Source organism: Oncorhynchus tshawytscha, linkage group LG01, assembly GCF_018296145.1.
Source record: "Oncorhynchus tshawytscha isolate Ot180627B linkage group LG01, Otsh_v2.0, whole genome shotgun sequence".
Classification (NCBI taxonomy): domain Eukaryota; kingdom Metazoa; phylum Chordata; class Actinopteri; order Salmoniformes; family Salmonidae; genus Oncorhynchus; species Oncorhynchus tshawytscha.
This window is the reverse complement of record NC_056429.1, coordinates 26878131-26904889: the sequence shown is the minus strand read 5'-3', so window position 1 is coordinate 26904889 and position 26759 is coordinate 26878131. Positions and strand designations below refer to the sequence as shown.

The following is a 26759-nucleotide window of genomic DNA, read 5'->3' as shown; positions in this document are numbered from 1 at the left end:
AAACAATGTCACTTGAGGTTCTATGCATCTCTCGATGAACAAAACTTTCCAAAGATTAGGAGTCATGCTCAGAAGATGTTTTGTACTGTTTGGGTCAACCTATGTATGTGAACAGACATTTTCAGTGATGAAATATAACAAGTCAAGACACAGATAATCTCTTACTGACTCTCACCTCTCAGCAATCCTGCGCATAGCGATGTCAGAAACTATACCTGACTTCACTGCTCTAGACAATGCCAATCAGAGACTTCACTCCCCACACTGATTGAGTAGTTTAAATGTTATGTTGAGCCCTCTTTCTTGTTTTTTTTGTGCGTACCTGTTAAGATTTCTGTACTTTTCCCTCCGTGTAGTTCATTGCATGTTTAATAATGAAAATACCTACCAAAAAGAGAACATAGATGTGGTTTATTTCTGTGCATGTTAAAGTAAAAGAAGTAGCATATCTGGATGTGATTTACAGTAGATATGATTCTGGCCTGTGATGTCAAATATATATTCTAATGTGGCCCCCCATGGAAAATAATTGCCCAGGCCTGCTCTAACCACTGACGTCAATTCAAATTAAATCGAAACTCACATCAAACACTTAAAAGCACAACACTGTTATGATGATAAAACTCGTCTCACTCAACAGTTTCCCATGTGTATCAAAAATGGTCCACCACCCAAAGGACATCCAGCCAACTTGATACAACTTGGTGTATTTTGGGGTAATGTTACTGGACCCCAGGAAGAGGATCTGCTTATGGGGATCCTTAATAAATACAAAATACAATACCAGGTGCTCCAACCTGGTCCACAGCTGCAGGTAGGGAGGTTGTTCAGCTCAGCAGTAGGCTGGCACATTACAGCCACCGCAGTTTCACTAGTTGCCCTGAACAGAAAGGATATCTGATCTCTGGTGGCTAATGAAACAATTGAGCTGTTAGTTGATTTGCATTTGGCTGACTGTAGTGAGATGGGTCTCACACCCCAGGTTTTGCTCAGTCTGGAGTGTGTCTCGGGAAGAGAAGTCTCCTTAGATCACACGGTGGACAGAGGTAATGACCTGGTTTGAAATCATATTCTTGGAGGGAGACATTTCAGTAAAGACGCCGCTCCTCAGTAAAAATCACTTTATTGGTCAATTGCACCCTTCGAAAGACACACATGCATACATATACACAAACATATACATACACTGCTCAAAAAAATAAAGGGAACACTAAAATAACACATCCTAGATCTGAATGAATGAAATATTCTTATTAAATACTTTTTTCTTTACATAGTTGAATGTGCTGACAACAAAATCACACACAAATGATCAATGGAAATCAAATTTATCAACCCATGGAGGTCTGGATTTGGAGTCACACTCAAAATGAAAGGGGAAAACCACACTACAGGCTGATCCAACTTTGATGTAATGTCCTTAAAACAAGTCTAAATGAGGCTCAGTAGTGTGTGTGGCCTTCACGTGCCTGTATGACCTCCCTACAACGCCTGGGCATGCTCCTGATGAGGTGGCGGATTGTCTCCTGAGGGATCTCTTCCCAGACCTGGACTAAAGCATCCGCCAACTCCTGGACAGTCTGTGGTGCAACGTGGCGTTGGTGGATGGAGCGAGACATGATGTCCCAGATGTGCTCAATTGGATTCAGGTCTGGGGAACGGGCGGGCAAGTCCATAGCATCAATGCCTTCCTCTTGCAGGAACTGCTGACACACTCCAGCCACATGAGGTCTAGCATTGTCTTGCATTAGGAGAAACCCAGGGCCAACCGCACCAGCATATGGTCTCAAGGGGTCTGAGGATCTCATCTCGGTACCTAATGGCAGTCAGGCTACCTCTGGCGAGCACATGGAGGGCTATGCAGCCACCCCAAAGAAATGCCACCCCACACCATGACTGACCCACCGCCTAACCGGTCATGCTGGAGGATGTTGCAGGCAGCAGAACGTTCTCCACAGCGTCTCCAGACTGTCACGTCTGTCACGTGCTCCGTGTGAACCTGCTTTCATCTGTGAAGAGCACAGGGCGCCAGTGGTGAATTTGCCAATCTTGGTGTTCTCTGGCAAATGCCAAATGTCCTGCACAGTGTTGGGCTGTAAGCACAATCCCCAGCTGTGGACGTCAGGCCCTCATACCACCCTCATGGAGTCTGTTTCTGACCGTTTGAGCAGCACATGCACATTTGTGGCCTGCTGGAGGTCATTTTGCAGGGCTCTGGCAGTGCTCCTCCTGCTCCTCCTTGCACAAAGGCGGAGGTAGCGGTCCTGCTGCTGGGTTGTTGCCTTCCTACGGCTTCCTCCACGTCTCCTGATGTACTGGCCTGTCTCCTGGTAGCGCCTCCATGCTATGGACACTACGCTGACAGACACAGCAAACCTTCTTGCCACAACTCGCATTGATGTGTCATCCTTGATGAGCTGCACTACTTGAGCCACTTGTGTGGGTTGTAGACTCTGTCTCATGCTACCACTAGAGTGAAAGCACCGCTAGCATTCAAAAGTGACCAAAACATCAGCCAGGAAGCATAGGAACTGGGAAGTGGTCTGTGGTCACCACCTGCAGAACCACTCCTTTATTGGGGGTGTCTTGCTAATTGCCTATAATTTCCACCTGTTGTCTATTCCATTTGCACAACAGCATGTGAAATTTATTGTCAATCAGTGTTGCTTCCTAAGTGGACAGTTTGATTTCACAGAAGTGTGATTGACTTGGAGTTACATTGTGTTGTTTAAGTGTTCCCTTTATTTTTTTGAGCAGTGTATTATGGGGAGGTGCGTGGTGGCTGCCACACTGGGTGCCCAGGGAGCTGCTGTTGTATGGGGTTAAGTGTCTTGCTCATGGGCATAACAGCAGGCAATGGCATCTAGGATTTTATACCAGCAAACCCTCTGGTTGCCAGCTCACTTCCTGACAGATTTTCCTGTCGGACCCGGGATTTGAACTGGCAACACCTCTCTAACCCCTAGCGTACCTGCTGCATCTGTGAAGAGGGTTTTCCTGAGCTGGGCAGATACACTGTTAGACTTTAATAACAAAAGCATTTGTGTGTGTGTGTGTGTGTGTGTGTGTGTGTGTGTGTGTGAGAGAGAGACTGTTATAGCAGTGTTTCAATAAGGAACAACTGAGGACTCAAATCAAATTTTATTTGTCACATACACATCGTTAGCAGATGTTAATGCGAGTGTAGCGAAATGCTTGTGCTTCTAGTTCCGACAATGCAGTAATAACCAACAAGTAATCTAACAATTCCAAAACTACTGTCTTATACACAGTGTAAGGGGATAAAGAATATGTACATAAAGATATATGAATGAGTGATGGTACAGAGCGGCATAGGCAAGATACAGTAGATGGTATCGAGTACAGTATATACATATGAGATGAGTATGTAAACAAAGTGGCATAGTTAAAGTGGCTAGTGATACATGTATTACATAAAGATGCAGTAGATGATATAGAGTACAGTATATACGTATACATATGAGATGAATAATGTAGGGTATGTAAACATTATATTAGGTAGCATTGTTTAAAGTGGCTAGTGATATATTTTACATTTCCCATCAATTCCCATTATTAAAGTGGCTGGAGTTGAGTCAGTGTGTTGGCAGCAGCCACTCAATGTTAGTGGTGGCTGTTTAACAGTCTGATGGCCTTGAGATAGAAGCTGTTTTTCAGTCTCTCGGTCCCAGCTTTGATGCACCTGTACTGACCTCGCCTTCTGGATGATAGCGGGGTGAACAGGCAGTGGCTCGGGTGGTTGATGTCCTTGATGATCTTTGGCCTTCCTGGAATATGATTCAGGCTGTGATATCTACCATATGACACACACAACCTGAACCTATTCATACTGTGTGTGTTTCCACTCTAGGAGGTGATTTCAAAAGGAAACAAAGGGACCCTGCACAGACATGTCTTTCCATTAGACAATGTGTCAACCAGCCACCCACCACACTAGCTCTTGGTCAGGGCGCTAGGGTTGATCTACATACCAGCACTGGAGAGCCTCTTGATACTGACTGTCTCTATTGATGGTGTTCTTGAACAGCAGTCAGTCATACAAGAGTCTAGAAACAACGTTCCTGTTCTAAATGACATATAATTGCATTGCAAGAATTATACTGACTCTCCCTCCCATCTCTATCTCTCTCTCGCTATCTATAGGGGCTCCACCAGTTGTACTATGACCCTAACATTGAGAATAAGAACCTGGCCCAGAAGTGGTTGATGCAGGCTCAGGTCTCCCCTCAGGCCTGGCAGTTCTGCTGGGCTCTGCTCAGCCCTGACAAGGTATGAAATGCCCACATGCGCTCGCACACATGCAAATACACACACCTATACATAACCCTCTCTCTCTCTCTTCCTAGGTTCCTGAAATCCAGTACTTTGGGGCTAGTGCCCTCCACACTAAGATATCCCGCTACTGGTCTGATATCCCTTCTGACCAGTATGAGACCCTGAAGACTCAACTCTTCTCCCAGATAGCCTGCTTCTCCTCTGGATCCAAGATGGTGGGTAAATGGATGGACAGTTGAATTTATTAGATCAATAAAAATACTAGTGATGCACCGATATTATTATAATTTTGGCCAATACCGATATCAGATATTTTCCTTGCCAAATAACCCGAAACCGAAAATCGATTATTTAACATTTTAGCGGTCTTTTAAGCATTCTAGTGCAGTTAAATATTTAAATCACACACGGACGCAGCGGTCTAAGGCACTGCATCTCAGCGCAAGAGGCGTCACTACAGTCCCTGGTTCGAATCCAGGCTGAATCACATCCGGCTGTGATTGGGAGTCCCATAGGGGGGCGCACAATTGGCCCAGCGTCGTCCGGGTTTGGCCGGGGTAGGCCGTCATTGTAAATAAGAATTTGTTCTTAACTGACTTGCTGAGTTAAATAAAGCTTACACACCACACTGACCAAAAAGTTATTTTGTTGGCATTTACGTATGTCCCCATTACCAGTAAAACCTAATCAAAATCAATTTCTTTCACTTACTTGCTGTGCTGTTTCGTTGTACATTTGTTCAGTCATTTCATTCTCAACCAGGATTTCTATGGAACGCCGTTTGGGTCTTTGCGTGTCAAAAAAGATACACGTCACATAAGCATGTTGACTAATCAGGTCCTGAATATGACTGCACGTCACATAATAAATGAATGTGTTCATACATGTTTTACGCAGTTATTACACTATCACTCATATTTTGTATGTCACACCGATTCATCAATACGTATGCTATGATGCTGGTAAAGTTGTCTCGCGCACCTACAGTTCTGGTCATTAAAAAAGCTAGCTAGCTCATGGATGCAAACAATCTATTTCAGTAGCTATCGTTAGCTAGCTATATAGCTAGGTGTCATCTAAAATAACCCTAATTTATAAGAGTTCTTATTTGAATAATGGTGGTCAACCAATCTATGTGAAGCTAGCCACGATAAGGATTAGCCAAAAAATAGTAGACTTTGCAGTTAGCCTTCAAAATAAAAGTATGTCATTGACAGTGACGCAAATTAATACAACTAGTAGAGTTATGTCATAATTTAATAGATCACGCTAAATGAGGTTGGAATGTTATATGGAATCAACAAAAGACTAATTTGTCAATTTGACAAATATCTGAAATCACACTGGATGTGTATATATACACTGCTCAAAAAAATAAAGGGAACACTTAAACAACACAATGTAACTCCAAGTCTATCACACTTCTGTGAAATCAAACTGGCCACTTAGGAAGCAACACTGATTGACAATAAATTTCACATGCTGTTGTGCAAATAGAACACCAAGATTGGCAAATTCCAGTTCCTGCAGGAGGAAGGCATTGATGCTATGGACTGGCCCGTCCGTTCCCCAGACTTGAATCCAATTGAGCACATCTGGGACATCATGTCTCGTTCCATCCACCAACGCCACGTTGCACCACAGACTGTCCAGGAGTTGGCGGATGCTTTAGTCCAGGTCTGGGAGGAGATCCCTCAGGAGACAATCCGCCACATCAGGAGCATGCCCAGGTGTTGTAGGGAGGTCATACAGGCATGTGGAGGCCACACACACTACTGAGCCTCATTTTGATTTGTTTTAAGGACATTACATCAAAGTTGGATCAGCCTGTAGTGTGGTTTTCCACTTTAATTTTGAGTGTGACTCCAAATCCAGACCTCCATGGGTTGATAAATTTGATTTCCATTGATCATTTATGTGTGATATTGTTGTCAGCACATTCAACTATGTAAAGAAAAAAGTATTTAATAAGAATATTTCATTCATTCAGATCTAGGATGTGTTATTTTAGTGTTCTCTTTATTTTTTTGAGCAGTGTACTTTAGAATTGCATTGGGAGCATACTTATTTCACCATACAGCCTTACCTATGGATAGTGGATCAATGACATGAGGTATCAGTCTACTCAGTGACACCCAGAGAACATTAGTATTGTTAGGTTCTTATTTTTAAGTAAATAAATCAGACACTAGAGAAGTGTTAACCAAGTTTAATCATTCCCAAATGTTCTGTACAGCTGTAATCAGACAGCAAAACATTTTAGACATCACAGTTATATACATCCTACTTAAGACACTCCCTCTCTCCATCCTTAGTTTATGCCCAAGAAAAAAAGGTAATCAGATACTAACCCTGATTACTCCCTTAAGGGGAACTGACCTCACCCCTCACATCCTGACCTCAACCCCTCCTTCACCTAATCCACAGATATCCATCTGTCTTCCCTATATCAACACCGCTCTCCTCCATCAAACACATTCCAAAGCCTTCTGGGTTGCTACAGATTCTTTATATTCAAGGCTTCGTCTCATTTATTTAACATCTCAATGTTCAAAGTTTAGCCGATTCTAACAGCATCATAGCTCTTATTGCAGGACTCTGAAACAGCTGTGAATTGAGCCACATTTATTGTCACCCTGTGTATTGAACACTATTCCCGAGGAAAAACAATACTGCGTGTATGTTTTGGAGTCTAACTCTGAGGACGTTGGGAAAAAATATATTGGGTTTTGAGTAGACTGTTACCCCATTTCATTGATCTCAAATTCTTAGGTAAAGCTGTACAGTGGAATATGAATGTCAATACACCCAATAGGCTGACTGGGGAGGTGATTTCACACAGTCACAGTCCCGCGTTAAGAGCTACAATGCTAATTTTTGCGTAATCTCTTCACAGCTGTGTTCTGTGGGTGTCACTGAGTAGACTGATACCCCATCTCATTGCTTCCCATTCCAACCTTGTTTAACATTATCTAGTCTAAATATGGCATGATTCCACCAATTGAAACCGTCTGCATCACTTTCAAAGAGGTACTTTTATTTTGAAGGCAAACCGCAAATTCCACTATTGTGCCTAATCCTAATTGTGGCTGACTTCACAACACATAACCCGGTCAGGTCGAGCCTCACTAGCCAGATGAAGCTAGCTGGCTGCTTATAACGTTAACTTTGGCCAACAGGGTTAAGTAGCTGGCTAGCAATTTATTTTCATGAACTGAAGTTAAATTTCAATAGGCGAACAACAAGTGGCTACCTAGCTAATACTTACTCGCAAGGATTCCTAAATCATTGCTAAGTATAGTGAAAATGACTGCAGTTTCTGCTGGTCATTGTTTTCAGGCTGGTTGTATTGGTACTAGCTAGGTACCAAGCTAAAGCTAGCTAGCTACCCCCAGAAGATGCTGTCGAAAAATGATTTATTACCAACGCGGTATTGTAAACACACCGTTCAACGCCGGTGTTTGCAGACATTTTTGTACAGCTTTGACAGTGCGACTGATATTAGTGGTGGTGCTTGGCTTGTACGTGCAAATTCAGAACACACAACATTCTGTAATAGAACTGCGTTATTTGACGTGTCAAATTAAAAGCTTATTTAACGTGTCAAATAGTGTTTATTGATGTGTATATTTTTTTATGACGCCCAAACTGCGTTCAATAGTATGTTGTGAAGCTAATAGCATAGTGATGCTATTACTGCATAACTCTGGTAGGGCAACATCTGAACAATAGCGCACTTGGTAACGTTAGTATGTACCGGTGCTCGACCAGTCGCGAAAGCCAACATCACCCACGACAGGGAACGGTTGATTGTCAAGGGCAACGGATTTCACCTTTGAGTTGTCTCGCTGAAATTCTTACTCTTTCAAATGACTGCTCGACTTGTTGACTGCTCGATCCACACTGCAGACATTGGGCTAGGTTAGGAATGCTGTGTTGCATGTTTAGCTCTAAATTTTACGTGGCGTCATTACGTCATGTACCTTATGTAGGTATGCATGTCAACTTTGACATTTTTCACATTGGCGTTAAACTAGACATCGGGCCAATATCAACGGCGGTATTTTTAGCTAATATCGTCCGATTCCGATATGTTCACCGATATATCCTACATCCCTAAAAAACACATATAACTGGCGGTAGCTACGTGCCTTAAAAACCATCAAGCATAAACACAATTGTAAAGTCGTTTACTTACAAGACGTTGTGGTCCTGTTTCCAAGGTGCTAACGCGTCTGTGTGTGGCGCTGGCCTCCTTGGCCCTGAACACCATGCCAGAGGTGTGGCCGGGCGCCGTGCCAGAAATGGTGCGTGTGTTCCAAGAGGAGGGAGGGGGGGTGGATGGCCGGGCCAGATGTCTGGCCCTGCTGGAGCTTCTGACCGTCCTGCCTGAAGAGTTCCAGACCAGCCGCATGCCGCAGTACCGCAAGGGACAGGTGAGGGGGTGCTGGAGACTGAATAGTGCCAATGGGGACAACAAAAAGGCAGACGGGCACACCAATGCACACACAAAAGGACAAGTGGGGGCCGGGTTAGTATTTCCTGTAACCTTGTGTCTCTCTGTCTGTAGGTGCGAGGTGCTCTGGGTCGTGAGTGGGGGTCAGTGTGTCCACTGCTGCAGCAGCTGCTGCGTCAAGGGGACAGTCCCGGGGCAGTGAAGGCTCGTGTCCTGCGCTGTCTGTCCTCCTGGGTGCTGCTGGACGTCCCTCTCAGTGAGAGTGAAGGACTGGTGGAGGACTGTTTCACTGCTCTACCAGACCCCGAGCTGTTTGATACCGCCGTGGAAGCTATTGTCAACGCCATATCACAACCCGACTCCCAGAGGTGTGTCTGGGCCAGGGGGAGGTTGAGTGGGTGTGTGAGTGGGTGTGTCATCCAGAGTATGTGAGTGGAGCGGAGTGTGTCCAATGGGAATCTTGCCCCGCGCTCCAGTCAAAAGGCTGGAGCGTCGGCCTTCTCGCCTGCTCTAATTTCACTCCAGTAGCGCTCACTTCACGAGCTCAGGGCATGCCAGGCCCAGCATGCATTTGCATCTACTTGTGTTCTGCTATAGCCCCTTGCTTTAGCTACTGTCATGGAGTTAACTAAATATTTCCATAAAGAAACTGACCAAGCACACAGGTGCAAAGTCAAGGTGAGTAAGCGAGGGAGTGTGGTGATGTAGTGTCCACAACTAAAGAATCATTGTTGAATCTGAAAAGACATGTATCCCGACTGCATGAAGGTGCACTTACTATGTGCACATGCTAGAAGAAAGGAACGAGGTGGGTAGATAACTGTCTCGTTTTTTTCCATATTACCTGTACAATAGGCCATAATTGATTTTGGCCCAATAGACCTGGCATATTCCCACGTCCAAGGAGCTTTACGTTTTTATTGGGTTATTTTGCCTAAAAACGTTTAGGCCTACCTAATACAAGAGAGAGAAAAAACAACTCTGCATCTCCCCAGCCTGGCAAAAGTGGCCAAAAGGGTGTTTAGAATTCCCAGTTGCTCTGTGAGTGTGGAGAGGATGTTCTTCGCTGCTGACTTGCTCTCCAGGCACATCACATGAGCCTGAAGCCACAGACTGGCCAAACTCATGTTTCAAAGGCACTGAGGTCATTTTTTGTTTAATTTGTATTTAATTCTAAGTAAATCACAGCAGATATGCGCATTTTATAGACTATAATGATTTTAATACAACAAAATGTTGTTTAAATGCTGAGCGCTTTATGTTCCTACCAGCCTATTGTGTCACACTCACAAATGCTTCACAATGTATTTATTTTTAGGCCTTGAAATAATTAAAACAATATAGCCTTAATTTTTGTTCTTTCTTAGGCTCCTGACCTATTTAGTGTTTATATGATCTTTTAATATGTCATGTAGCCTTTTTTTTAAATGATCTGGGCTTCTTACATTCACCTTTTAATGTTTATTCAAATACTTTTCATTCAAATCCATATGTTTGGTAGGTCCAGGAAGTCACACAAATAATTGTGTGTTGGTTAAATTGTGATTTTAATGAATGGAGTGAATTTGGAGCAGCAGTTTTTTTCCATTGTGAGCGTGGAGTGGTTTTTAGTGGAGGTGTTGGAAAGGACATGTCGTACCGAAGCGATGCGCAAGCTCCGCTCCGTGAGTGATTGAACGGGATTTCCAACCAAAGAGATGGGAAGGAAGCAAGAAAGACATCCAGGGAGAGATGACAGCCAAGAGGACAGTGCGGGTATGGGAAGGGCATCTGAGAGAGGGTAGGGTAAATAGGGATGCAGAGAGAAATACAGGCAAGGGAGAGTTGACAGCTGAGGGGAGGATGAAAGGAAATAGGTTTACTGGGGGAGAGAATGGAGGGAGTACATGGAAAGTTGACTGCCAGGAAGGGAGGGGCATTTCTCGGCTGGCTGGTGTTGCCATGGTTACAAAGCTGGGGAGCGATGTCATCATGCTCCGATTGGCTCCGATGGCAGACACCCAGTACCCCCTCCCGAGAGACGGGGAGGGAAAGAAAGATAAGCAAGGGAGGAAGAGATGCAACATCCACCCGGCAGGTTGGAGCTATGATTACTCTGCTGACAGGCCTGTTCTCACACGCACAGCATACATTACTGCTCTGTTCAACTTCTCAAGTCTCCTCATCATGCATGTTGTTTTTATTGATCTATAAGTAAGGCCAGTATGACTGTAGGAGGAATGAATATGAACCTCATATTTCTCAATCGTAGTGTCATCCAACCTGAGGCAGAAACACTCAACATTTGATGGTTGTGTACATTTTTGTGTCTGTTTGTGTTTGTCCTTCCTTCCTCTTTCCTTCACGTACAATGTTTCTCTTTCTCTCCCTTTCCTCTGTCATAACCCTTTTCACCCATTTTCCTCCTACTTAATTACTGGACAGGGGAAATTAGTTGCCTGGCAACAAGACCGGTGGACCAATAGCATCCTCCCAAATGACTTCACTGTAATGTGTTTAAACAGAGGGAAAGGGAGGAAAAGAGGGAGGTGAAATTAGGTGCTTTTAAAAGAAAAATCCACCCAAAACCACTCATTCCTTTTCGTTTACATTGTTAAATAACACTGAGAACAATATTTTTCATTTTAGCATTATAAAAGGGTTGGTAGCAACATGGGAAATCGTTGTGGAAATCTGTTGCTGCTCATGTCGACAACAAAATCTACAGTGCAATTCTCCCTCGATGGGCTAGGTAGCTAGCTAGCAAGCAAACAGCTCCACACAATAATAACAAAGACATTGTCAGCATGTAAAGTAGCTAGTTGGCTGTAAAATTGCCTAAACAAACTGCACTATCAATTTAGGAGTCTACAGTATCAATATGTTCAACCTGCAGATCAATTTGCCTCAGAGTAGAGTCTGACATTCACAATGGCTGATATACTTTTGAGGGGAGAGCATGGGCAACGTTTCGTATGTCAATGGGCTGCACGGTGCATTCTGGGTGATTTTGGGACAAGGAACATTCTCCTTCAAGGAATGAAAGGGTCTATTGGGCGCTAGCTCAGAAATCCAACATTAGCACGGATTTAATCAACGAGAAGTTTAACAATACAAATCTTTTCCCGATTTATGTATGGTGTAGTTAACTTGCTATCTGTAATATTGTATAGGTTTGGAATCGTCACATTACGTACTTTCGAGGAAAATAGGCACGTTTCTCGACAAAGTGCAATCGGAAAGGATTCAGACCTCCTTGACTTTTACCACATTTTGTTATGTTACAGCCTTATTCTAAAATTGATTAAATTGTTTTTTCCCCCTCATCAATCTACACTGCGATTATAGCCTCGAGCCTTCTTTGGTATGACACTACAAGCTTAGCACACCTGGATTTGGGGAGTTTCTCCCATTCTTCTCTGCAGATTCTCTCAACCTCTGTCAGGTTGGTTGGGGAGCATCGCCGCACAGCTATTTTCAGGTCTCTCCAGAGATATTCGATCGGGTTCAAGTCTGGGCTCTGGCTGGGCCACTCAAGGACATTCAGAGACTTGTCCCGAAGCCACTCCTGCGTTGTCTGGGCTGTGTGCTTAGGGTTGTTATGTTGGAAGGTGAACCTTCGCCCCAGTCGGAGGTCCTGAGCGTCCTGGAGCAGGATATCCCTGTACTTTGCTCCATTCTTCTTTCCCTAGATCCTGACTAGTCTCCCAGTCCCTGCCGCTGAAAAACATCCCCACAGCATGATGCTGCCACCACCATGCTTCACCATAAGGATGGTGCCAGGTTTCAACCAGATGTGACGCTTGGCATTCAGGCTAAAGAGTTCAATCTTGGTTTCATCAGACCAGAGAATCTTGTTTCTCATGGTCTGAGAGTCCTTTAGGTGCATTTTGGCAAACTCAAAGCGGGCTGTCATGTGCCTTTTACTGAGGAGTGGCTACCATCTGGCCACTCTACCATAAAGGCCTGATTTGGTGGAATGCTGCAGAGATGGTTGTCCTTCTGGAAGGTTCTCCCATCTCTACAGAGGAACTCTGGAGCTCTGTCAATGACCATCAGGTTCTTGATCACATCCCTGACCAAGACCCTTCTCCCCCGATTGCTCAGTTTGGCCATGTGGCCAGCTTTAGTAAGAGTTTTGGTGGTTCCGAACTTCTTCCATTTAAGAATGATGGCGGCTGTGTTTTTGGGGACCTTCAAAGCTGCAGAAATGTTTTGGTACACGATCCTGTCTCGGAGCTCTACGGACAATTCCTTGGACCTCATGGCTTGGTTTTTGCTCAGACATGCACTGTCAACTATGGGACTTTACATAGACGTGTGTGCTTTTTCTAAATCATGTCCAATCAATTGAGTTTACCACAGGTGGACTCCAAGTTGTAGAAACATCTCAAGGATGATCAATGGAAACAGGTTGCACCTGAGCTCAATTTTCGAGTCTCATAGCAAAGGGCCTGAATACTTACAGTTGAAGTCAGAAGTTTACATACACCTTCGCCAAATACATTTAAACTCAGTTTTTCACAATTCCTGAATTTAATCCTTGTAAAAATTCCCTGTCTTAGGACAGTTAGGATCACCACTTTATTTTAAGAATGTGAAATGTCAGAATAATGATTTATTACAGCCTTTCATCACATTCCCAGTTGGTCAGAAGTTTACATACACTCAATTAGTATTTGGTAGCATTGCCTTTAAATTGTTTAACTTGGGTCAGATGTTTTGGGTAGCCTTCCACAAGATTCCCACAATAAGTTGGGTGAATTTTGGCCCATTCCTTCTGACAGAGCTGGTGTAACTGAGTCAGTTAACTAGGTCTCCTTGCTTGCACATGCTTTTTCAGTTCAGCCCACAATTTTTCTAGAAGTTTGTGGTCAGAGCTTTGTGATGGCCACTCCAATACCTTGACCTTGTTGTCCTTGCATGCTTAGAGGTCATTGTCCATTTGGAAGACCCATTTGCGACCAAGCTTTAACTTCCTGTCTGATGTCTTGAGTAGAGGTCGACCGATTCTGATTTTTCAACGCCGATACCGATTATTGTAGTACCAAAAAATCCGATACCGATTTAATTGGCCGATTTTAATAAAAAAAATATATATATATATCAATAATAATAATGACAATTACTACAATACTGAATGAACACTAATTTGAACTTAATATAATACATCAATAAAATGAATTTAGCTTCAAATAAATAATGAAACATGTTCCATTTGGTTTAAATAACGCAAAAACAAAGTGTTGGAGAAGTAAAAGTGCAATATGTGCCACATAAAAAAGCTAACGTTGGAATTCCTTGCTCAGAACATGAGAACATATGAAAGTTGGTGGTTCCTTTTAACATGAGACTTCAATATTCCAAGGTAAGAGGTTTTAGGTTGTAGTTAATATAGTATTTATAGGACTATTTCTCTCTATACCATTTGTATTTCATATACCTTTGACTATTGGATGTTCTTATAGGCACTATAGTATTGCCAGTGTAACAGTATAGCTTCCGTCCCTCTCCTCGCCCCTACCTGGGCTCGGACCAGGAACACATCGACAACAGGCACACTCGAAGCATTGTTACCCATCGCTCCACAAAAGCCGCAGCCCTTGCAGAGCAAGAGGAACAACTACTCCAAGTCTCAGAGCGAGTGACGACACTGATTTGAAACACTATTAGCGCTCACCCTGCTAACCAGCTAGCCATTTCACATTAGTTACACCAGCCTAATCTCGGGAGTTGATAGGCTTGATTGAAGTCATAAACAGCTCAATGCTTGAAGCACAAACGAGCTGCTGGCAAAACACACGAAAGTGCTGTTTGAATGAATGCTTACGAGCCTGCTGGTGCCGACCATTGCTCAGTCAGACTGCTCTATCAAATATCAAATCATATACTTAATTATAACATAATAACATACAGAAATACGAGCTTTAGGTCATTATGGTCGAATCCGGAAACGATCTTTCAGTGAAATACGGAACTGTTCCGTATTTTATCTAACGGGTGGCATCCATAAGTCTAAATATTCATAATGTCATAATTATGTAAAATTCTGGCAAATTAGTTTGGCCCAAACTGTTGCATATACCCTGACTCTGCGTGCAATGAACGCAAGAGAAGTGACACAATTTCACCTGGTTAATATTGCCTGCTAACTTCTTGACGCTACCCATCCCTGTAGTGGGATCATTATCGTCAGCAACCACTGAATAGCATAGCACAACAGTCAAATAATATTACTAACAAATATTCATATTCATGAAATCACAAGTGCAATATTGCGAAACACAGCTTAGCCTTTTGTTAGTCACCCTGTCGCCTCAGATTTGGAAATTATGCTTTACAGCGAAAGCAATCCAAGCGTTTAAGTTTATCGATAGCCCAGCATAGCATTATGTACACTTAGCATCAGGATGCTTGGTCACGAAAATCAGAAAAGCAATCAAATTAACCGTGTACCTTTTGATCTTCGGATGTTTTCACTGACGAGACTCCCAGTTAGACAGCAAATGTTCCATAAAGATTATTTTTATACCCAAAATACCAATGTTTGTTTGTCGCGTTATGTTCAGAAATCCACAGGAAAGAGCAGTCACCACAACAGACGTATATTCCAAATAATATCTACAATGTCCACAGAAACATGTCAAACGTTTTTTTATAATCAATCTTCAGGTTGTTTTTAAAATATATATTCGATAAAACTCAACCGAGTGTGTAGCTTTTTCCGTAACAGCGGGAGGAACAATGGCGGCTTTACTAAATTGCACACAAACTCACTCAGAGCCCCCACCTCTCCACTTACGCAATGTGATCCTTCACGCTCATTTTTCAAAATAAAAGCCTGAAACTGTCTAAAGACCGTTGACACCTTAGGGAAGCCAGAGAAAAAGGAATCTGGTTGATATCCCTTTAAATGGAGGCTAGACATTTCTATCCGAATCTGTCAATTATATGCATATTCTAGCATCTGGCCTGAGAAATAGGCCGTTTACTTTGGGAATGTTATTTTTCCAAACATAAAAATAGTGCCCCCTAGCTTCAAGAGGCTAACCTGGATTTCTTTTAGCTAAATTTGCAGGTTTAAAAATATATACTTCTGTGTATTGATTTTAAGAAAGGCATTGATGTTTATGGTTAGGTACAGTCATGCAATGAATGCTTTTTTCGCAAATGTCTTTGTTAGGAAGTCTTTGTTAGGAAGAAATAGTCTTCACACAGTTTGCAATGAGCTAGGCAGCCCAAACTTCTGCATATACCCTGACTCTGTTACAAGATAAGTGACACAATTTTCCTAGTTAAAAGAAATTCATGTTAGCAGGCAATATTAACTAATTAATTATGTGAAGATTGATTGTTTTTTATAAGGTAAGTTTAATGCAAGCTAGCAACTTACCGTGGCTTCTTACTGCATTCGCGCAACAGCGTAATCAGGTGGTTAGAGCGTTGGACTAGTTAACCGTAAGGTTGCAAGATTGAATCCCCGAGCTGACAAGGTAAAAATCTGTTAACCCACCGTTCCATGGCCGTCATTGAAAATAAGAATGTGTTCTTAACTGACTTGCCTAGTTAAATAAAGGTGTAAAACAAAAAAAATAGATTGGTGTCCAAAAATCCAGATTTCCGATTGTTATGAAACATGAAATCAGCCCTAATGAATCGGTCGACCTGTAATCCACAGGTCCACCTCCAAATGACTCAAATGATGTCAATTAGCTTATCAGAAGTTTCTAAAGCTGTTTAAGCTGTTTAAAGGCACAGTCAACTTAGTGTATGTAAACTTCTGAGCCACTGGAATTGTGATACAGTGAATTATAAGTGAAATAATCTATCTGTAAACAATTGATGGAAAAATTACTTGTGTCATGCACAAAGTAGTTGTCCTAACCGACTTGCCAAAACTATAGTTTGTTAACAAGAAATTTGTGGAGTGGTTAAAAAAACGAGTTCTAATGACTCCAACCTAAGTGTATGTAAACTTCCGACTTCAACTGTATGTAAAATAAGGTATTTATTTTTATCTAATTTGCAAACATTCTAAAATCCTGTTTTCATTTAGTCTTTATGTTATATTCTAAGTAGATAAGGGGAAAATGTATTTAATAAATTTTAGAATAAGGCTGTAATATAACAAAATGTAGAAAAGGGGTTTGAATATTTTCCGAATGCACTGTATAGGCTACTTTAGGAGCTTTTGATTTCTGTGTGAAAATGTTATGGGAGTTTCTCCAGTGGTTTTATTGGTAGGTCTACATTATGCTCAGATATCCACAATAGCCTATTGGCTACTGTCTAAAACTGTAAGGGTACAGCCTCAGTGTTCACTATAAACACTCGCTGGAAGTTGCACAAAATTCTCACCATGTTCAATTTCCACTCACAGGACCTAACATTTGCTCAGTTACCCCATAAAATTATTGGAAACATTGATAGACACTCACACTCTTTAATGCACAGTCACTCAAATACTCATTACCCCCTGAATAACATGCGTACACACACACACACACACACACACACAGGGCTGTGTTGGTCTTGGAATTTTGGCTAACGGTAATTGGCTAGCCAAATGACCGCAGTCTCTGTAATAACCGTTTGAATAGCTTCCCATTTCATATTTTTATATGCAACCCACATTTTAGCAACCCACATTTTCTCCTTTCCTCGGCTCCTGACAGCATGTGCTGCCATAGAAATAGAATACATGGAATGGGCGCCCCGTTCAAGTAAATGATGGCATAGTGGTTGAACTGGCATCCATTGCTAGTGTACCCATAGGAGCAAAGCTGGAAGTAAAAGCAGGAAATGTACCCATAAATATGTGCTGTGATTTGATGATTCAACTCAAGCACGTAATAACACCTTTTATTGGGATCGATTTCCCTGTTTGTGGGTGTTTGAAGGATCTACATTTATAAGTGCCATTGCATTGAGCACAGCCATTACATTTGTAATTTCCATCCAGTAGGGGCGCAAATAGATGTTGTTCAGGAATATCTTGGGGTGGTAAATCAGAGTTGACCAATTGGTCTCTGAGATTTCTGCCCCGCGACAATACGACCAAGGGAAGGTCCGAAAACATATTACCGAGACTATCATTGGATTTTAGGATGTGCCAATGTACTTATAAATGTAGATACTTCAAACACCCACAAACAGGGAAATCAATCCCAATAAAAGGTGTTATTACGTGCTCCACTAAGGCAGTTATTTATCTTATAACTTGTCCTTGTGGTAAAAATTATGTAGGTAAAACAAAGGGCGAATTAAAAGTACGTATCTCAGAGCATCGTAGCACCATTAGGTGTAAAAACTTTACTTATTCAGTTGCGGCCCACTTCTTGGAGGCAGGCCACTCGATTTTGTCTCTGCGTTATATTGGCATCGAACATGTCACCCTCCCTAGGAGAGGGGGTGACCTTGATAATTTATTGTTAAAACGAGAGGCTGCCTGGATCTTTAATTTAAAGACCCTTGCGCCCTTCGGTCTCAACGTAGACTTTGATCTTAAGCCATTCTTGTGATTATTGTGACTTTGCCATTGTAATTGTTTGTAAACTTGTGTAGTCAAATTAATCTATGATCGTATGCTATCCATTTGTTTGTATGCTGTTCTTTGTATGACATTTTAATATTTGATTATTAACCAATGATATTAGGCCACTCTTGGCCATGATTACAGACACCTGTGTCTTTTGACACTATATAAACAAGTCATCCAGTGTTTGTGATAATACCCTGATGAAGACAGCTTGGCTGTCGAAACGTTGGTATTACATTTTTGCATCTGAGCTCCAAGAGTGTGCGGCTCTCTTTTTATTTTCAAGTGGTGGCTGTTTAACAGTCTGATGGCCTTGAGATAGAAGCTGTTTTTCAGTCTCTCGGTCCCTGCTTTGATGCACCTGTATTAACCTCACCTTCTGGATGATAGCAGGGTGAACAGGCAGTGGCTCGGGTGGTTGTTGTCCTTGATCTTTATGGCCTTCCTGTGTGACATCGGGTGGTGTAGGTGTCCTGGAGGGCAGGTAGTTTGCCCCCTGTGATGCGTTGTGCAGACCTCAGTACCCTCTGGAGAGCCTTACGGTTGTGGGCGGAGCAGTTGCCGTACCAGGCAGTGATACAGCCAGACAGGATACTCTCGATTGTGCATCTGTAAAAGTTTGAGTGCTTTTGCTGACAAGCCGAATTTCTTCAACCTCCTGATGTTGAAGAGGCGCTGCTGCGCCTTCTTCACGACGCTGCCTGTGGGTGAACCAATTCAGTTTGTCCGTGATGTGTATGCAGTACCCTCTCCACTACTGTCCCGTCGATGTGGATAGGGGGCTGCTCCCTCTGCTGTTTCCTGAAGTCCATGATCATCTCCTTTTGTTTTGTTGACATTGAGTGTGAGGATATTTTCTTCACACCACACTCCGAGGGCCCTCGCCTCCTCCCTGTAGGCCGTCTCGTTGTTGTTGGTAATCAAGCCTACCACTGTAGTGTCGTCTACAAACTTGATGATTTGAGTTGGAGGCGTGCATGGCCACACAGTCGTGGGTGAACAGAGAGTACAGGAGAGGGCTCAGAACGCACCATTGTGGGGCCCCAGTGTTGAGGATCAGCGGGGTGGAGAAGTTGTTACTTACCCTCACCACCTGGGGGCGGCCCGTCAGGAAGTCCAGTACCCAGTTGCACAGGGTGGGGTCTCGAGCTTGATGACGAGTTTGGAGGGTACTATGGTGTTAAATGCTGAGCTGTAGTCAATGAACAGCATTCTCACATAGGTATTCCTCTTGTCCAGATGGGTTAGGGCAGTGTGGTTGCGATTGCGTCGTCTGTGGACCTATTGGGGCGGTAAGCAAATTGGAGTGGGTCTAGGGTGTCAGGTAGGGTATAGGTGATATGGTCCTTGACTAGTCTCTCAAAGCACTTCATGATGACAGGTAGTCGTTTAGCTCAGTTACCTAAGCTTTCTTGGGATCAGGAACAATGGTGGCCCTCTTGAAGCATGTGGGAACAGCAGACTGGGATAGGGATTGATTGAATATGTCCGTAAACACACCAGCCAGCTGGTCTGCGCATGCTCTGAGGGCGCGGCTGGGGATGCCGTCTGGGCCTGCAGCCTTGCGAGGGTTAACACGTTTAAATGTTTTACTCACTTCGGCTGCAGTGAAGGAGAGTCCGCAGGTTTTGGTAGCGGGCCGTGTCAGTGGCACTGTATTGTCCTCAAAGCAAGCAAAGAAGTTGTTTAGTGTGTCTGGGAGCAAAACAACCAGCCCCGTCGCGGACCAGGATTTATTTTTGTAATCTGTGATTGACTGTAGACCCTGCCACATACCTCTTGTGTCTGAACCATTGAATTGCGACTCTACTTTGTCTTTACTGACACGTAGCTCGTTTGATTGCCTTGCGGAGAGAATAGCTACACTGTATTCGGTCATGTTTCCAGTCACCTTGCCCTGGTTAAAAGCAGTGGTTCGTGCTTTCAGTTTGGCGCGAATGCTGCCACCAATCCACGGTTTCTGGTTTGTGAATGTTTTAGTTGTTGCTGTGGGTACGGCATCGCCGATGCACTTGCTAATAAACTCGCTCAGCGAATCAGCGTATTCATCAATGTTGTTTACCCCAGTCCTCAGCAGTCTAATCCCTGTACCTTTTGCAGAATATCAGTCTGTCCCTGACGTTTTTCCTGGAGAGAAGTGGCTTCTTTGCTGCCCTTCTTGACACCAGGCCATCCTACAAAAGTCTTCACCTCACTGTGTGCAGATGCACTCACACCTACCTGCTGCCATTCCTGAGCAAGCTCTGTACTACTGGTGGTGCCCCGATCCCGCAGCTGAGTCAACTTTTGGAGACAGTCCTGGCTATTGCTGGACTTTCTTGGGTGCCCTGAAGCAGCCTTCACAACAATTGAACCGCTCTCCTCCAAGTTTTTGATGATCCGATAAATGGTTGATGTAGGTGCAATCTTACTGGCAGCAATATCCTTGCCTGTGAAGCCCTTTTTGTGCAAAGCAATGATGACGGCACTTGTTTCCTTGCAGGTTACCATGATTAACAAAGGAAGAACAATGATTCCAAGTGGAGGCTGACTGATTAATCATAATGGCCGATTAATTAGAGACGATTTTCAAGTTTTCATAACAATTGTAAATAAGTATTTGGACACCGATTTGGACAATTTATTTTTTTAAATATATATTTTTAAACCTTTTAACTAGGCAAGTAAGTTAAGAACACATTCATATTTTCAATGACGGCCTAGGAACGGTTGGTTAACGACAGAGTTTTACCTTGTCAGCTCTGGGACTTGTTTTAGCAACCTTCCGGTTACTAGTCCAACGCTCTAACCACCTGTCTTACATTGCACTCCACGAGGAGCCTACTACCTGTTACGTGAGTGCAGCAAGAAACCAAGGTAAGTTGCTAGCTAGCATTAAACTTATAAAAAAACAATCAATCTTCACATAATCACTAGTTAACTACACATGGTTGATGATATTACTAGTTTATCTAGCGTGTCCTGCGTTGCATATAATCGATACCTGTTAATTTCTCATCGAATCACAGCCTACTTCGCCAAACGGGTGATGATTTAGCGCTGTTGCACCAAACCTGACCATCAATATCAATGCCTTTCTTTAAAATCAATACACAAGTATAGATTTTTAACCTGCATATTTAGTTAATATTGCCTGCTAACATGAATTTCTTATAATTAGGGAAATTGTGTCACTTCTCTTGCAACAGAGTCAGGGTATATGCAGCAGTTTGGGCTGCCTAGCTCATTGCAAACTGTGTGAAGTCCATTTATTCCTAACAAAGACCGTAATTAATTTGCCAGAATTTTACATAATTATGACATAACATTGAAGGTTGTCCAATGTAACAGCAATATTTAGACCTATGGATGCCACCCGTTAGATAAAATACGGAACAGTTATGTATTTCACTGTAAGAATAAATGTTTTGTTTTCAAAAAGGTAGTTTCCGGATTCGACTATATTAATGGGCTCGTATTTCTGTGTTTATTATGTTATAATTAAGTCTATGATTTGATATTTGATAGAGCAGTCTGACTGAGCGATGGTAACTTTCGTGTGTTTTGCCAGCAGCTCTTTGCAATGCTTCAAGCATTGAGCTGTTTATGATTTCAAGCCTATCAACTCCCGAGATTAGGCTGGTGTAACTAATGTGAAATGGCTAGCTAGTTAGCGGGTTGCGCGCTAATAGCGTTTCAATCGGTGATGTCACTCGCTCTGGGACTTGGAGTGGTTGTTCCCCTTGCTCTGCAACGGCCACGGCTTTTGTGGAGCGATGGGTAACGATGCTTCAAGGGTGGCTGTTGTCGATGTGTTCCTGGTTCGAGCCCAGGCAGGGGTGAGGAGAGGGACGGAAGCTATACTGTTACACTGGCAATACTAAAGTGCCTATAAGAACATCCAATAGTCAAAAGTATGTGAAATAGAAATTCTATAGAGAGAAACAGTCCTATAATTCCTATAATAACTACAACCTAAAACTTCTTACCTGGGAGCATTGAAGATTCATGTTAAAAGGAACCACCAGCTTTCATATGTTCTCATGTTCTGAGCAATGAACTTAAACGTTAGCTTTTTTACATGGCACATATTGCACTTTTACTTTCTTCTCCAACACTGTTTTTGCATTATTTAAACCAAATTGAACATGTTTCGTTATTTATTTGAGGCTGAATTGATTTTATTGATGTATTACAGTGCCTTGCGAAAGTATTCGGCCCCCTTGAACTTTGCGACCTTTTGCCACATTTCAGGCTTCAAACATAAAGATATAAAACTGTATTTTTTTGTGAAGAATCAACAACAGGTGGGACACAATCATGAAGTGGAACGACATTTATTGGATATTTCAAACTTTTTTAACAAATCAAAAACTGAAAAATTGGGCGTGCAAAATTATTCAGCCCCCTTAAGTTAATACTTTGTAGCGCCACCTTTTGCTGCAATTACAGCTGTAAGTCGCTTGGGGTATGTCTCTATCAGTTTTGCACATCGAGAGACTGAAATCTTTTCCCATTCCTCCTTGCAAAACAGCTCGAGCTCAGTGAGGTTGGATGGAGAGCATTTGTGAACAGCAGTTTTCAGTTCTTTCCACAGATTCTCGATTGGATTCAGGTCTGGACTTTGACTTGGCCATTCTAACACCTGGATATGTTTATTTTTGAACCATTCCATTGTAGATTTTGCTTTATGTTTTGGATCATTGTCTTGTTGGAAGACAAATCTCCGTCCCAGTCTCAGGTCTTTTGCAGACTCCATCAGGTTTTCTTCCAGAATGGTCCTGTATTTGGCTCCATCCATCTTCCCATCAATTTTAACCATCTTCCCTGTCCCTGCTGAAGAAAAGCAGGCCCAAACCATGACGCTGCCACCACCATGTTTGACAGTGGGGATGGTGTGTTCAGGGTGATGAGCTGTGTTGCTTTTACGCCAAACATAACGTTTTGCATTGTTGCCAAAAAGTTCAATTTTGGTTTCATCTGACCAGAGCACCTTCTTCCACATGTTTGGTGTGTCTCCCAGGTGGCTTGTGGCAAACTTTAAACAACACTTTTTATGGATATCTTTAAGAAATGGCTTTCTTCTTGCCACTCTTCCATAAAGGCCAGATTTGTGCAATATACGACTGATTGTTGTCCTATGGACAGAGTCTCCCACCTCAGCTGTAGATCTCTGCAGTTCATCCAGAGTGATCATGGGCCTCTTGGCTGCATCTCTGATCAGTCTTCTCCTTGTATGAGCTGAAAGTTTAGAGGGACGGCCAGGTCTTGGTAGATTTGCAGTGGTCTGATACTCCTTCCATTTCAATATTATCGCTTGCACAGTGCTCCTTGGGATGTTTAAAGCTTGGGAAATCTTTTTGTATCCAAATCCGGCTTTAAACTTCTTCACAACAGTATCTCGGACCTGCCTGGTGTGTTCTTTGTTCTTAATGATGCTCTCTGCGCTTTTAACGGACCTCTGAGACTATCACAGTGCAGGTGCATTCATACGGAGACTTGATTACACACAGGTGGATTGTATTTATCATCATTAGTCATTTAGGTCAACATTGGATCATTCAGAGATCCTCACTGAACTTCTGGAGAGAGTTTGCTGCACTGAAAGTAAAGGGGCTGAATAATTTTGCACGCCCAATTTTTCAGTTTTTGATTTGTTAAAAAAGTTTGAAATAATCCAATAAATGTCGTTCCACTTCATGATTGTGTCCTACTTGTTGTTGATTCTTCACAAAAAAATACAGTTTTATATCTTTATGTTTGAAGCCTGAAATGTGGCAAAAGGTCGCAAAGTTCAAGGGGGCCGAATACTTTCGCAAGGCACTGTATATTAAGTTAAAATAAGTATTCATTCAGTATTGTTGTAATATTCATTATTATAAATGAATAAAAATTGTCATATTAATCGGTATCAACCTTTTCTGGTCCTCTAATAATCGGTATCGGCGTTGAAAACTCATAATCGGTCGACCTCTAATTCCCAAGCGCCACCCTCTTGAAGCTTCCAGTCTGTTATTCGAACTCAATCAGCATGACGGGGTGATCTCCAGCCTTGTCCCCGTCAACACTCACACCTGTGTTAACGAGAGAATCACTGACATGATGTCAGCTGGTCCTTTTGTGGCAGGGCTGAAATGCAGTGGAAATGTTTTTTGGGATTCAGTTCATTTGCATGGCAAAGAGAGACTTGGCAATTATTTGCAATTCATCTGATCACTCTTCATAACATTCTGGAGTATATGCAAATTGCCATCATACAAACTGAGGCAGCAGACTTTGAGAATTAATATTTGCGTAATTCTCAACTTTTGGCCACGACTGTACATTCCATTGCATTCGCCAAATCAGTTAACATCATTTGAATAAACATTCTATATTACCATGGATGTGATTTTGTCACAATGCCAGGCAGCCATTGCAAGTGTACCCATGAGTTAAGGCTGGTTTTTACTTGGCGCAGTGACTTCATGAACATGCAGTTGTCCGACGTCAAACTTGTCATTTTGAAAAAGTATATACTCAAAAACGACAGGCTGCATGACATCAGCAGCCTGGTGGTCCAATATAACATAACTGCTGTATTTCAAATCAAATTTTATTAGTCACATGCGCCGAATACAACAGGTATAGTAGACCTTACAGTGAAATACTTACTTACGAGCCCCTAACCAACAATGCGGTTAAAAAAATAAAAATAATAAATGAACTAATAAGTAATTAAAGAGCATCAGTAAAATAACAATAGCGAGACTATATACGGGGGGGGTAGCCATTTGATGGCTTGGGGGTACAAGCTGTTTAGAAGCCTCTTGGACCTAGACTTGATACTCCGGTACCGCTTGCCGTGCGGAGCAGAGACAACAGTCTTTGACTAGGGTGGCTGTAGCCCTTGGCAATTTTTTGGGGCCTTCCTCTGACACCGCCTGGTATAGAGGTTCTGGGTGGCAGGAAACTTGGCCCCAGTGATGTACTGGCCGTACGCACTACCCTCTGTAGAGCCTTCCTGTCGGAGGCCGAGCAGTTGCCATACCAGGTGGTGTTGCCACCAGGATCTGAGGACCCATGCCAAATCTTTTCAGTCTCCTGAGGGGGAATAGGCTTTGTCGTGCCCTCTTCACGACTGTCTTGGTGTGTTTGGACCATGATAGTTTGTTGGTAATGTGGACACCAAGGAACGAGAATGTGGGTGTGCTCGGTCCTCCTTTTTCTGTAGTCCTGACATACATGCATAATGACCTGCATGTTAGTGTATCACATGAGGTTGGTGCCACCCTATTTTGGGGAGGACAGTCGCATGGTAATGGCTGGAGCAGAAGATTGGAATGGTATCATACACTTGGATCTATGTGTTTGATGCCATTCCATTTGCTTCGTTCCAGCCATTATTAGGAGCCGTCCTCCCTTCAGCAGCCTCCTCTGATGTGTATTACTTCCTCCCATTCCTCCAGTCAAATCACAGGTAGGCCTTTGCAAATACGGGCTAATCATCCGTTCTGTGCAGTATTCTATCAAACACTGAACAGTGTGAAGTTAAATTCAATGTGTTTTATTGAGTAGAAGTGTGATTTTCAATGACAGGTTTTCGGAAACTGAACAAGCGTCCAGGGAACGGGGCGAACAGGATGCTAGGCCATTGATTTTTTTTTCCCCCCACTGTGGTATCTCGATACTACTCGGTATCATGATACTTGGCCTGGTATTGTTTTTATAATTTTGGTTTCATGACAAGGTGAAATCCCTGAGCAGGTTCGTTCGTCTCCAACAACTGAGTTAGGAAGGACGCCTTTATCTTTGTAGTGACTGGGTGTATTGATGCACCATCCAAAGTTTAATGAATAACTTCACTCTGCTCAAAGGGATGTTCACTCTCTCTCTCTTTATTTTTTACTCATCTACCAATCGGTGCCCTTCTTTGCGAGACATTGAAAAACCTCTCTGGTCTTTGTGGTTAGATCTGTGCTTGAAATTTACTCCCTGACTGAGGGACCATACAGATAATTGTATGTGTGGGGGTACAGAGATTGGGTAGTCATTTGAAAATCATGTTAACCACTATTATTGAACAATGAATGAGTCCATGCAACTTACTATGCACATTTTTACTCCTGAACTTATTTAGGCTTTCCGTAACAAAACAGTTGAATCCTCATTGACTCCAGACTTTTCAGCTTTTAATGTTTAATACATTTAAATGTTTTACCAACAAAATTCCACTTTGACATTACGGGGTATTGTGTGTAGATCAGTGATACCAAAATCTGTGGAAAAAGTCAAGGGGTGTGAATACTTTATGAAGGCACTGTAAATATTCAGAAGTCAGAACCAATGATACTGGAAGGTTGTCTGGATCTGGGAACACACACACACACACACCTGCATCATACACAGTGTCAATTGTAGGGTAAGATGACAGAATGGCAGTTTCAGCTTAATCAGAATAGCAGAACAGGAGGACAGGGGTGTGTGTACATGCGTGGGAGTGTTGCTTCTGTATTCTGTTCACGTTGTGTC

At 42.7% G+C, this 26759-nt stretch overlaps 1 protein-coding gene across 4 annotated transcripts in view; it reads left to right on the top strand.

Annotated features, from left to right (window-relative positions):
* LOC112248572 (importin-13-like) overlaps nt 1-26759 on the top strand; it is a 58710-nt gene that overhangs the window by 17663 nt on the left and 14288 nt on the right. For all 4 annotated transcript variants that reach the window (XR_006083113.1, XM_042319711.1, XM_024417721.2 and 1 more), the window contains 4 exons: nt 4165-4290; nt 4368-4511; nt 8520-8732; nt 8867-9120. Coding sequence is in view for 3 of the 4 variants with exons in the window: in XM_042319711.1 (XP_042175645.1) it covers nt 4165-4290; nt 4368-4511; nt 8520-8732; nt 8867-9120 (737 nt within the window). In the remaining variant the exon portion in view is untranslated. The remainder of the gene's footprint in view (nt 1-4164; nt 4291-4367; nt 4512-8519; nt 8733-8866; nt 9121-26759) is intronic.